Source organism: Cebus imitator, unplaced genomic scaffold, assembly GCF_001604975.1.
Source record: "Cebus imitator isolate Cc_AM_T3 unplaced genomic scaffold, Cebus_imitator-1.0 Scaffold80, whole genome shotgun sequence".
NCBI lineage: Eukaryota > Metazoa > Chordata > Mammalia > Primates > Cebidae > Cebus > Cebus imitator.
The window spans coordinates 412303-425829 of record NW_016107395.1 but is presented as its reverse complement, the minus strand read 5'-3'; the positions used below and the strand labels follow the sequence as shown (position 1 = coordinate 425829).

At 41.3% G+C, this 13527-nt stretch overlaps 1 protein-coding gene across 1 annotated transcript; it reads right to left on the bottom strand.

Moving 5' to 3' along the window:
- Positions 1-815: 815 nt before the first annotated feature.
- On the bottom strand, positions 816-13527 carry CARD6 (caspase recruitment domain family member 6). Its single transcript, XM_017533127.2, has 2 exons — positions 12072-13527; positions 816-3691 (listed from the first exon to the last, which is right to left on the bottom strand). Exons 1-2 carry the CDS (start codon positions 12589-12591, stop codon positions 1416-1418), a joined length of 2796 nt encoding a protein of 931 aa, XP_017388616.1. The 5' UTR covers positions 12592-13527; the 3' UTR covers positions 816-1415.

Genomic DNA, 13527 nt, shown 5'->3' with positions numbered 1-13527 from the left:
AAAAAAAAAAAAAAAAAGACAACTCTAAAATTGAAAACTCAATAATAATATTTTAAATTTGATCCTCTAATAAGTCAAATTTCCTTAACTACTACAAATATTTAAAATATTTTATTAGTCTGTTTTCACACTGCTATAAAGAACTACCTGAGACTGGGTAATTTAGAAAGGAAAGATGTTATTGACTCACAGTTCCGCATGGCTTGGGAGGCCTCAGGAAGCTTGCAATCATTACAGAAGGTGAAGAGGAAGCAAGGTATGTCTTACATGGTGACAGAAGGCAGAGAGAACAAGGGGGTAAGTGCCACACTTTTAAACCATCAGATCTCAGCTGGACCTGGTGGCTCACACCTGTAATCCCAGCAGTATGGGAAGCCAAGGCAGGTGGATCACTTAAGGGCAGGGATCTGAGACCAGCCTGGCCAACATGGTGAAACTGCATCTCTACTAAAAATACAAAAATTAGCTAGGCGTGGTGGCAGATGCCTGTAATCCCAGCTACTTGGAAGGCTGACACAGGAAAATTGCTTGAACCTGAGAGGTGGAAGTTGCAGTAAGCCAAGATCACACCCCTGCACTCTAGCCTGGATGACAGAGTGAGATTCTTTCTCCAAAAAAAAAAAAAAAATCATGTCTAGTGAGAACTCACTCACTATCACAAGAACAGCATGGGGAAAACTGCCTCCATAATCCAATCACCTCCCACCAGGTCCCTGGTCCCTCCCTCAACACATGGGGATTACAATTCAAGATAAGATCTGGGTGGAGACAGAGCCAAACCATATCAAATATGAAACAAACATAGATCTTTCCCAAAGTTAATGCAAAACAATTAATTTTATTGGTTGTTAGTTCATTATTTCTACCTATAAGAGTCAAATGAGAGAGTTTTACCATCCAAGCAAATTGGGCTATTAGCAGAAGCTAGTTGATTTAACCACACCAAATAAGCAGGGCTATCTATCTGCTCAGTGGCTGATATTGAACCAGAGACTTTTGAACCAGAAACACCCCTGGAGCAGCCAACAGCTAAGATACTTTTTCAGACACAGAGGCAACTTGAGTCTTATTTTATAGTCACTTTGCAATCAGAGACCCTAATTCCATTCTTCTTCAAGTGGGGCTCTCATAGACACCCCCATTCCCTGGATACAAGTTATATATTATCTAATAATACTCAAGATTGGATTCAATTATCTACTGCTTGATTCTAGTCTTATTTTCATATTTTTCTTCTTGGTTAAGAATATAACTCTTACAAATATCTTAAAGATATCCAATTTGGTCATGCATATCTTTCTGTGTTTGACATGCTGATGACAGCAGTCTTACCTTCATGGCAATTCTTCTGCTTACTATATAATAGGGATGGCCTGGGTAAAGGATATGCTTCATAGATCTCTGGAGTTAGCACTTTAATGCGTCCCTCCCCTCTTCGGCCCTGCTTTTGGGTGATGTGCCTTAGCTTGTGAAGGACTGGTTGAGGATGACTTAGATTGAGTGGGTCTGGGCTGAGAAGGCTTAGATTGGGGAGGCTGGGGCTGGCTTGGCTTAGACTGAGTGGATTTGCATGGAGAAGATTTAGTTTGGGAGGGCTGGGACTGAGAGGATTTCGGTTGAGAGGGTGTAGGTTGAGAGGGCACAGGATGGAAGGGTTTAGGCTGGGAGTGTTTGACTTGGGATGGGCTGGACTGATCAGATTTGAACTGAGGGCTCTTGGACATGGGATGGGACCCTATTTGGAGAGCTGGATTTGAAGGCCTACCCTGAGTCTTCTTCTGGGCTCCTTGCTGAGAAGCAGGTCTTAGTTTTTGTGTGGCTCCTGCTAGCTGAAAGGACTGAGGGTGAGGCTTTTCAATATGGGATGTTCCCATTGGTTTTCCAGTTGCTTCAGTTAGCTGTGTTCCCCCAGTGCAGGCTTGCTGAGGCCGTGGCTTCCCTACTGCTCTTGCTGGCTGTGAGCCCAGGGAACAGGAGTGAGCTCCCTGGGAGACTACTACCCAATACCTTTCAAGAGTTCCCATCATTTGTGGTCTCTCAGGACAGGCCTGTACACGCTGAGAAATGGGTCTTGGAGGTCTCACAAATGTTCTGTTTGAGTAACGTCCCTGAGCAGCTCTGGAAAATTTCATGAATCTTTCACTTGAATAAAATCTCTGGGGATGGAAGGACTGAATACCAAAACTTTTACCTCTGCCCTGGGCCCTTGCATTCTGAAAGGGCAAAGGACAGAACAACTGAGACCTCTGCTTTGACCCAAAGTGGCAACCCATAACCCAGGGGGCTTTCAGGGAAACATGGTTAAAGTTACCTCCAACTATGGTTGGTAAGGGCCAGGGGTTCTCTAGATGAGGCCTGAATACCGGGGTACCATAGAGATTCTGAAGATTCTGGCTGAGCTCACATTGAGTCCCAGGCTCTTGTATTGGCATCAGAGCTTGGCTTTTAGATGAGCTTTTTAGCTGACTGTGTCTTTGCTGACTCTCACCTTCAGCTGTTCCAGCCATGTTTTCTCCAGAGGAAATTTGAATTCTCTGAGTGTTTGCAAAGTCTTCGTCTACCTGAATCCCGAGCTCCCTGGCCAGGGAGGCCATATCCTCCACAGACACATATCTGAGTGAAGAAGAGAACATCACTTCCCGCAGAGCAGCTTGAAGGCCCTCTATGTTCTTCCTTCTATCCCCAGCATCTTCCCCCTCCCAAAACAGTAGCTGTGCTGGCTTCAAGTTCAGTATCCTCTGGAAACTCTGAGCCTCTTCACTCTCCCTGGCTTGGGGACTGAGAACAAAGTAGCATCTTTCAATGGCAGCTTCTCCTAAAAACATTAGCAAGTCCCATTCCTTCTCACCTAGATAGTCAGTGAAAAAAAACACAGCTGAAGAAACTTCCATCAAAAAGCCAAACTGAGTCCAAAAGCTTTCTAGATTTCCACGGAGATTGGCCAGAGCAACATGCTTTTGGAAAACACTAAGGTTTTCCTTTAGATCATCGCCATCAGGAAAACACCACGTTATCTCAATCAGGCCATCCGAGATTTGCCAGGGAAGCACTAAAAGAGGCAAATCTTGATGGAGAAAGATTCTGTGTGATTTCAGCTGGGCAGGGCTGAGAAGTGTGTTGAGGATTCTGGACTTAGAGAAGCTACAGTATCCTAGACGCACAAAGGAGATGACAGGCATCTTCATGAGAGTCAGAAACTTCTCTGGATCCCCTGTAGGCCCTCCTGAAAACTGTGCTGACTGCTTCTTCACAATGTCCTTCATGGCCCCCAGCATTAAGATGCTTTTGTTGTTTTCTGCATCTGGCAGTAGCAGGGGAAGAGCAAACTGGCACTGATACATGTTTGACATAACTTGACGTTGCAGAGAGCTGTCTGAACACAGCATGGTGGCACAAATGACATCAAGGGGATTAATGGTTCGTGTGTCTCGAATTTCCAAATTCTCCACTCCAGCAAGCAAATCCTCCTTGCTCCCTTCATCCAGAACCTTGTGCCTGAGGATTGAATCCCTGGCTGTCACATCTAGTGCTTGAATTTTCATCAGGAAATTCCAGGCTAAGTCTCCTGGACTCTCCGGGGTCCACTTACATCCTCGATCTAAGGAGAACTGTTTAACAAAATCTAGCAGAACCTTTCTGCTTCTATCCATGTTCAAACGTAACAGGACGTCTTTAAACACCTTTTTTCTTTCTGTAGGAGAGAAGATAATAGGGAATGTCATGTTCAGAATCTCAATTTCCCTCATCAACTTCTTTTTTTGAGACAGTCTCACACTGTCACTCAGGCTGGAGTGCAGGGGCGTGATCATCACCCTGGGCTCAAGTGATCCTACCATCTCAGCCTCCCAAGTATCTGGGACTACAGTCACCCACCACCATGGCTGGCTATTTTTTTTTTAAATAGAGATGGGGTCTTGCTATGTTGCCCAGGCTGATCTTGAACTTTTAGTCTCAAGCGAACCTCCCCAAATGCGGGGATTACAGGCACGAGCCACCGTGCACAGCCTGACTTTTAAAATTAAGTAATCTGCATTCTTTTTTTCTTTGAGACAGAGTTTGAAAGAAAACTGTCACCCAGACTGCAGTGCAATGGAGTGATCTCAGCTAACTGCAACCTCTGCCTCCTGGGTTCAAGCTATTCTCTTGTCTCAGCCTTCTGAGTAGCTGGAACCACAGGTGTGTGCCACCATGCCCAGCTAATTTTTGTATTTTTAGTAGAGGTGGGATTTCATCATGTTGGCCAGGCTGGTCTTGAACTCCTGATCTCAAGTGATCAGGCTACCTCAGATTCCCAAAGTGCTGGGATTACAGGCATAAGCCACTACACCTCATCTAATCTACATTTTCACTGCAAAAAGCTGAAACAATATAAATAAAGTGAAAGTCTCCTTTCACCATTCTGGCAAGTCCACTTCTTTTTAGGGGATATGTCAATATACTACAGCATGTTTGCTCCCCAACCTTTTTCTATGCAAGCACATAAGTATGTACACATATATAGAAATACACAGTTTTACTTAGTAGATGCTATTTTTTTTTTTCTTTGAGATGTAGTCTCACTCTGTCACCCAGGCTGGAGTGCAGTGGCAAGATCTCGGCTCACTGTATCCTCCGCCTCCTGGGTTCAAGTAATTCTCCCAGTCTCAGCCTTCCAAGTAGCTGGGATTATAGGCGTGTGCCACCATGCCCAGCTAATTTTTGTAGAGATAAATTTCACTATTTTGGCCAGGCTTGTCTTGAATGCCCAATCTCAAGTAATCCACCTGCCTTAGCCTCCCAAAGTGCTGGGATTACAGGCGTGAGCCACCACCCAGTCCATGCTTTCTTTTTTTTTTTTTTTTTTTTACATAAATGATATTATACCAAACAAGTGATTCTTCAGCCTCTTTTCACTTAGTGATATTCCTTGCAAATTCTTTCAAGTCAGCACATGTACTGGTCTACCTAATTCATTTTAGCTAAATCATGACACTCCATGGTTTGGATAGATGATAACTATTTAAAAACTGCCTATGGATGATCATTTCAGTTTTTAATTTTTAAAAAAAAATGTGCTAACATTTACATGCAGCAATGAAAAATCTTGTTAATATTAAATTACATATATCTATGAGGAGTAATCTAGGTTGATACTGGTTTTTTCTTCTCTTTTTTTTTTAAAGATGGGGTTTCACTATGTTTGCCAGGCTGGTTTTGAACTACTGACCTCAGGTGATCCACTCACCTCAGCCTCCCAAAGTGCTAGGATTACAGGTATGAGCCACTGCACCCAACTTCATTCTTTCTTAAATTTCTCTCTTGCTGAAGTTTAGAGGAACTGAAGATTTTATTTCCTTCAAAGTTTTTCTCAGAATTTACATGGTATCCCTAATTTTTCCTGATCTCCCATTTTCCAATATATCTTCTAACTACTTCTTTTGTTGTTGTTTTTGAGACAGGGTCTTGTTCTGTCACCTAGGCTGAAGTGCAGTGGCACAATCTCTGCTCACTGCAGTCGCAACTTCCTGGGCTCAGGTGATCCTTCTGCCTCAGCTGCTGGAGTAGCTGGGACCACAAGTGCACACCACCAACCCACCTACCTTTTCATTTCTTCATTTTGTAGACACACAGTTTCACCATTTTGCCCAGGCTGGTCTCAAACTCCTGGCCTCAATTAATCTACTGGCCTCAGCCTCCCAAAATGTTGGGATTATAGGCATAAGCCACCCTGGCTGGCCTACCTACTTTTTATAAATACAGAGATAGTGCATAATAGAGAGAGAATATCAGAGAGGATTTTTACTCCTGACAGATGGCCAGCTAGCATAAAAATGTAAAACTACCCTTAAAAAGGGCCTTGAAGAAACAACAGAGGAGAAAAGCATGGATTTTAGGAATTAATAAAAGTAACTATACAAAGTCTTTGGGTAGTCTCAAAGTTACTTGAACTGGCATATGTGTCGGGGCAAAAAGGTAAGAGGGAAGTTGAATCTAGAATGAAGAGTTCCCAGAGGAAGCAGTGAGAGAATAGGTTGCAGGACAGCTTTTAAGTTCTGCTTTTTCCTGTCTCATACTTTGCCTTAGGAAAACAATTCTCTACTTCTTCAGCACAGAAATTGGTACCCATGGCTGGGTGCAGTGGCTCACACCTATAATCCCAGCCTGGCCAAAACAGTGACACCTTGTCTCTACTAAAAATACAAAAATTAGCTTGGCATGGTGGTGGGTGCCTGTAGTCCCAGCTACTTGGGAGGCTGAGGCAGGAGAATTGCTTGAACCCAGGAGGTGGAGGTTGCAGTGAGCCAAGATTGTGCCACTGTACTCCAGCCTGTCATCTCAAAAAAAGAAAAAGAAAAAGAAAAAGAAAGAAAAACATCAGTACCAGGCCAGGCGCGGTGGCTCGCGCCTGTAATTCAAGCACTTTGGAGGCCAAGGTGGGCGGATCACCTGAGGTCGGGAGTTCAAGACCAGCCTGACCAATATGGTGAGACCTCATCTTTAAAAACAAATAAATAAATAAATAAATAAAATTTAAAAAAACAAAAAAAGGAAAAACATCAGTACCCACAGGAACCAAGCCAGGTGTGTCGACAAGGTAGTAACAGTGTCACCATGTAGCAGATCAAAGCAACAGAGTAGATGTACACCCAAAACAGAGACGTATCTAACTAAGCACAGAGCTCGGTGAAAAAAGTAAGCAATAATATCAGGAAACTAATCTCAATTTCGTAAATTAAAAATTCATAAAAATAACTCAGCTAAGGTAAAAAGAAATAAACAGAGATTTCAGCTGCCACCCATGGAAAAGGAGTTTGAATTTTGAATTTGAGTACAGTCGGGTTAATTGGAGACAAAAACAGACCAAAATAACATTCAGACTCTTAGGAGAAATATAAAAATCTAGTGCCTGTATGACCTATTATACACAATGGATAGAACACAATCCAAAGCTAATAGACATAGGAAGAAGTAGGAAATGTAATTCATATTCAATGGACACTGACTCCAAAATGATCCAGATGTTAGAATTAGCACATAGGAATATTACGGTCAGGCATGGTAGCTCATGCCTGTAATTCCAAAACTGTGGAAGGCTGATGAAGGAGGATCACTTGAGCGCAGGAGTTCAAGACCAGCCTAAGCAACATTATGAAAACCTTGTCTCTACAAAAATTAACCAGGCATGGTGGTGTGCACCTATAATCCCAGCTACTTGAGAGGCTGAGGTGAGAGGATGGCTTGAGCCTCAGCTTGGGAGGTGAGGCTGCAGTAAACCAAGACTGCGCCACTGCACACCAGCCTGAGCAACACAGCAAGACTCTGTCTCAAAAAAAAAAAAAAGAAAGTATTTTTAAACAGGAAATTCTGGAATTAAAAATCACAATATATGAATTTGTTTAAAATCACTAGATGGGCTAAAAACAAATTGGAGATGACAGAAGAAAGTAAATATCTAACCTGAAGAACAGAGAGAAAAAATATTAAAGAAAGATGAGCAGTCTCTGGAGCCTGTAGAACAATATTTTTAAAACTCTAAAATTCATGTACTTGAAGTCTCAGAAAGAGAGAAAAGAAGTGAGAAAGAAAAAAATATTGGTAAATAACAGCTGAAAAGTTTCCAAATTTGATAAGAAGTTTTTTTTTTTTATATATACATTCAGGAAACTCTGCAAATACTAAGGAAGAGAGAGAGAGAAAAAATCACACTTAGACACATGAGAGTCAACTGCTCAAAAAAAAAAGAAAAAAATCTTGAAAACAACCAGGGATAAATGACACAGCACTTAGAGAGGATCAACGATAAAATGACTGAAAATTTAGCATCAGAAACAATGGAAGCTAAAAGACAGAGGAATGGCATCCACAACGTGTTAAAAGCAAAAGTTGTGGAATCTTATATCCAGCAAAATCATCCTTCCGGAATGAAGGCAAAATAAAAACATCTTTCAATAAACAAAAACCAAGAAAATTTACCACCAGCAGACTTGTACTAAGAGAAACAATAAATAAATTTTTCAGGCTAAAGGAAAATAATATAAAATGAAAACCTGGATTTTTATGAAAACAGGCTACAGGGAATGGTATCATATTGGTTCTACCCATGGTTGAACCTAACTACAAGCTGGAGGGGGAAGAGAGTCAATTGATACTGTCTATGCAAGCTGACCTTCTATAGTGCACAGCACACAAGGCAATAGTTTAAGCCTTTCTGAGACTTTGACACTGTAGATATTTTTACATAAAATTTCGCATGACAGAAAGCATGAAGACCTTTCTTTGAGTTATAACTTTTTTTTTTTTTTTTTTTCAGTTCTCAGCTGTACAGAGAAATATTACTTGGGAAAGAAACAAAGAATAGCCACATGCCTCCAAGTCAGCTAGAGTGAATGGGTAGCCATCAGAATTACATTGCAGATCATAACTTCATTATTATTAAGATTTCTCTTGATGTGTTTTGCTAAAGACATTAGATTGATTGCAATAATGTCCCCAATTAATGGCTTTCTGGTATCCGTAGTCTTTGCTATCTTACTTTGCAGGAAACAGAACTTGTTTTCCCCCAACACTAAACCTGGGCTGGCTTTGAGACTTGCTTTGGTCAACAGAATGTGGCAGATGTAATGCTGTTATGGGTTGAATTTTGTCCACTTCAAAAAGATATGAAGTCCCCCAGTACTGCAGAATGTGGCCTTATTTTGTAAATAGCATCTTTATTTTTAAAGTGGTCATTAAGTTAAAGTAAGTCATTGTGTGGGCCCTAAATCAATATCATTGGTGTCTTAATAAAAAGGAAAAATTTAGACACAGAGACATGCACAGAGGGTGGATGATGTAAAGAGACACAGGGAGAAAATGACCAACTGTAAGTCAAGGAATGCACAAGTTACCAGGAGCAAGGAGAGAGGCCTGAGACAAATCCTTTCCTAGCACCTCCAGAGGGAGCATGACCTTGCTGATACCTTGGTATGAGGCTTTTGGCCTCCTGAGCTGTGAGAAAATAAATTTTTGTTGTTCTAAAGCCACTCATTTGTGGTACTTTCTTACAGCAGCCCTAGGAAACTAATACAGATGGCATAGATAGCATGATCCCTCTAAAGCTGAGACTCAAAAAGTCTTCACTAGTTCTCTGTCTTCCTCTGCCTTGCTCTCTCTCCTTTCCACTTATCATAAAAATATGCTTGTCTGGGTGCAGTGGCTCGTGCCTATAATCCCAGCACTTTGGGAGGCCAAGGAGGGCAGGTCACCTGAGGTCAAGAGTTCGAGACCAGCCTGGCCAATATGGTGAAACCACGTCTCTACTAAAAACATAAAAATTAGCTGGGTGTGATGATAGGCACTTGTAATCCCAGCTACTCGGGAGGCTGAGGCAGGAAGAATAGCTTGAACCTGGGAGGCAGAGGTTGCAGTGAGCAGAGATCACACGATTACACTGGATCCAGCCTGGGCAACAGAGTAAGCCTCCATCTCAAAAAAAAAAAAAAAAGGAAAAGAAAAAACTGCATCTATTCTGAGAATAAGCCCAGAGTAGTCTGCCAGAAGATGAGAGACCAGCCTTCAACCACCTCATTAACAGATGTGTGAGTGAACCCAGGGAAGACCAAAAGAACTGCCCAGCCAACCACAGACATGTGAGCAATAATAAACTCAGTGTTTGAAGTGACTGAATTTTGAGATCATTTGTTATATAGCACTATTGAGGCCAGGAGTTCGAGAACAGCTTGGGCAACATGGTGAAACCCAGTCAGTACCTGATACAGAAAAAAAAAAAAAATTCATGAAAACAAAACAACATTAAGAGACACACTGTAATATTAGAATGTTACCTATGGAAGAAGGTGAATGGGAAATGGAGAAAAAAAACAGAATAAACAGGTGATTTTTGTGGAATAATTTGATACTATGCAATGAATTATTAATTCAACCCTATGCACCTAAAATAGGTGCAATTAATTAATTCAACCCTATGCAACTAAAAGAAATAAATAAACAAAAATTAAGAATGGGGCCCCAAAATAATCATGTATTAGAAGTTATTTGGGGTGGGGCAAGAAGCATGGGTTGAATTATGTCCTCACAAAATTCCTGTGTTAAAATCCTAATCCCCAGTACCTCAGAATGTGGTGTTATTTGTAAATAGGGCCATTGAAGATGTAATTAGTTTTAATAATGTTATTAGGGTGGGCCCTAGCCCAATCAATATGACTGGTGTCCTTTTTTAAAGAGGAACTTGGCCAAAGGGACGCACACTCAGGGACAAGGCCATTTGAAGGTGAAAGCATATCAGAGGGTGCTTGCACAAGACAAGGAGGGCCAACAATTTCCAGCAAACCACCAGGAAACCTGGGCGCAGTGGTGCATGCCTGTAGTCCCAGCTACTCAGGAGGCTGAGGTGGGAGGATCGCTTGAGCCCAGGAGTTCTGGGCTGTAGTGCGCTATGCCAATCATGTGTCCACATTAAGTTCAGCATCAATATGGTGACCTCCCCGGAGCGGGGGACCACCAGGTTGCCTAAGGAGGGGTGAACCGGCCCAAGTCAGAAATGGGGCAGGTCAAAACTCTGGTGCTGATCAGTAGTGGGATTGCACCTGTGAATAGCCACTGCACTCCAGCCTGGGCAACATAGCAAGACACCGTCTCACACACACAAAAAAAACACACACACACTAGGGAAGCTAGGAATAGATTCTTCTTCAAACCCTTCAGAAGGAACAACCCTAGGCCAGGCACAGTGGCTCACGCCTGTAATCTCAGCACTTTGGGAGGCCAAGGCGAGTGGATTGCTTGAGGTTAAGAGTTCGAGATCAGCCTGGCCAACATGGTGAAACCCCATCTCTACTAAAATTAGCCTGGCGTGGTGGTATGCTCCTGTAATCAGGCAGGAGAATTTCTTGAACCTCGGAGGCGGAGGTTACAGTGAACCGAGGTTATGCCATTGGGTGACAGAGCGAGATTGTCTCAAAAAAAGAAAAAAAAAAAAGGAACCAATTCTGTTACTACTTTGATTTCAGATTTCTAGCCTCCAAAAGAGTAAGACAAGAAATTTGTGTTTATCATTTAAGCCACCTACTTTGTGGCATTTTGTTACAACATCCTTCACCAACGAATACAAGATGTGATGAGGAAGAAATGACTCTCTTTCTACCCATAAATGGATTGTGAGCCTCTAAGATCTGAACTGAATATGAGATGGTAGTTACATTTTCATCCTCTACTCAGAAGTTGGTGATGTTTATTTTCCCAGACAATATCTCTCCAATGAAACGCTCCTCATATTTTGATTTTTCATTAAGAAATATTCAGATTTGGCCAGGTGCAGTGGCTCACACCTGTAATCCCAGCACTTTGGGTGGCCAAGATGGGCAGATCACTTGAGCCCAGGAGTTCGAGACCAGCCTGAGCAACATGGCAAAACCCAGCCTTTACAAAATACAAAATTAGCCAGGCATGGTGGCTCCCACTTGTAATCCTAGCTACTCAGGAGGCTGAGGTTTCAGGATCACCTGAGCCTGGGGGGTAGAGGCTGTAATCAGTTATGATTGTGCCACTGCACTCCAGCCTGAGACCCTGTCTCAAAAAAATTTTTTTAATAAAGAAATATTCATATTCAAGATACAAACATAATTCTCATCAAGATGGCATTATGTGGACTGGATCAAACTAAGTAACAATATTTTGGTAGCTCAGCCATTTAGCACAAATTCCTCTACTGACTGTTTTCACTTAAATAGTCAAACCCATAATCCCCACATCTCTCTGGTCACAAAGGCACTAAAATGACTAAAGTGGCTTAACCTGAGGAATAGGAGGTTAGCCTAAAATTCATGATTAGCAACTCCTTGTACATACTACAGAAATTTACAAGCTGACAATCAATATTTGCTTTTGCTTATGCTGTCCATCACTTCTTAGGTCCTAGGAGCTCCTTTAAGTTAACACTTACCTTGAGGAGACTCCAGGTTAGAGAGGCACAAGGAATTTCTTAGTAGCTGATTTTCTGCTGATATCTGTGTCTTCTTCATACCCCTATCCCCATTATGTCATGGCAAGCTTATTAACTTATTGTTGCCTAACTGTACATGATATTTCCATACCTTCCATACTTTTCTCCTGATCCTCCTCCAGTGAAAGGCTGATTTGTGAATCCTCATAACTTGGTTCTTCACCAGAGAACTCTGTGGTTTCTGAATACTTGAAGTCCTCGTCACCATCATACCCAGTGTGCTCTGGATCATCATAATCCTCCTCTTCCACAGTGGCTTCTGCATCTTCAGGGGAGTCAACAGATCCTAGATATTCTTCTTTTCCTAAGTATAAAGAATCATTTAGCTCCTCATATCTCTGTCCATCCTTTCTATATGTAATAGTTGCTGGAACTTCATAACCAACTTTCTCAACTGAATATGGTAATGTGACTTCTGGTGTGTCATATTCCTTCTCATTCTCCCTGGTGGGCAAAGCCATTTTCCTATAACTAGTTTTCCTGCCCCTGAAAAACTCAGAGGTTTCCAAATCCAAGTGTCCCTTCTCATTGAAGGACACTGTGATCTTAGGAGCCTCAGGCTGTTTTTTTCCAGGAGAAAAAGCATCTTCTGAATTCTTGCTTGCCCCCATAGATTGAAGAAGGTACTACATTCTCATGTTTTAAAACTTCTGCAAATAACAGAAAAAAATCATTTTTCCCAATTAATAAAAAGGAACTGTATAATAACTGAAGTTCCTGAGGCCTCAAAGCATCATCCTTCTTCTTTACTTCACTGGAGGACAGGAATACCTAACACCTCCTATATAACTTGCATGTCAACAAATCACCTTCAGAACTTTCTTTTTCCCACTAAAAAATATCAGATCACATCATTGTCTTGTTTAAAATTTGAGTCCTGCCTAGCAACCTTACAGAATAAGTGAGTAAAACAGACAATTTGAATTTTATGAAGGAGTGTTTACTTGTGAACTTACTGTGACTCACAATAGACTCAGGTTTCCTGGGGCCAATGCTAGTGAAATCTGATCACAAATAATTTCTAATGAGTAAGCAAATGGCTCTAATTTGGAATTGTGTGCTTTAGAAATAACAAAAAACCATTTTTCTAAGCATATGAGTCTTGTCCTACATTAGGTATCATTAACATTCACTTTTTTTTATACTTATGTAACAAACCTGCATGTTCTGCACATGTACCCTGAACCTAAAGTATAATAAATTAATTTTAAAAAGAAAAGAAAATTAAAAACAAAAACACATTTACTTTTTTTAATGAGACTCTACCTCTCTAACATCCTTTAAAATAATCTTGAATTTTATTTTTTTAGATTTCTAGAAAAGGAGCTACACCTGTCCCTAGTAATTTACAGAATTGCTACACCTGTCCCTAGTAATTTACAGAATTGCTAAACAACTGGAAGAATTGCTCTTTCAAGCGCTACTAGTTATCTTTGAACCATTTAAGAATTAGCAATTGAATTGCTCTAGAAAACAGCTGCTGCTGGCATTCTTATCACCAAAAAAACAAAACTATTGATCTGCCATCTATGTGTTAAAAATTATTT

Bases quoted from the DNA above. Each gene is read 5' to 3' on its own strand.
- CARD6 (XM_017533127.2), bottom strand. From the start codon at position 12,591: ATGGGGGCAAGCAAGAATTCAGAAGATGCTTTTTCTCCTGGAAAAAAA. The intron at 3,692-12,071 runs GTATGGAAATAT...TCTCTCCTACAG, and splicing joins TCAGGAGAAAAGTATGGAAG to AAAGAAAAAAGGTGTTTAAA.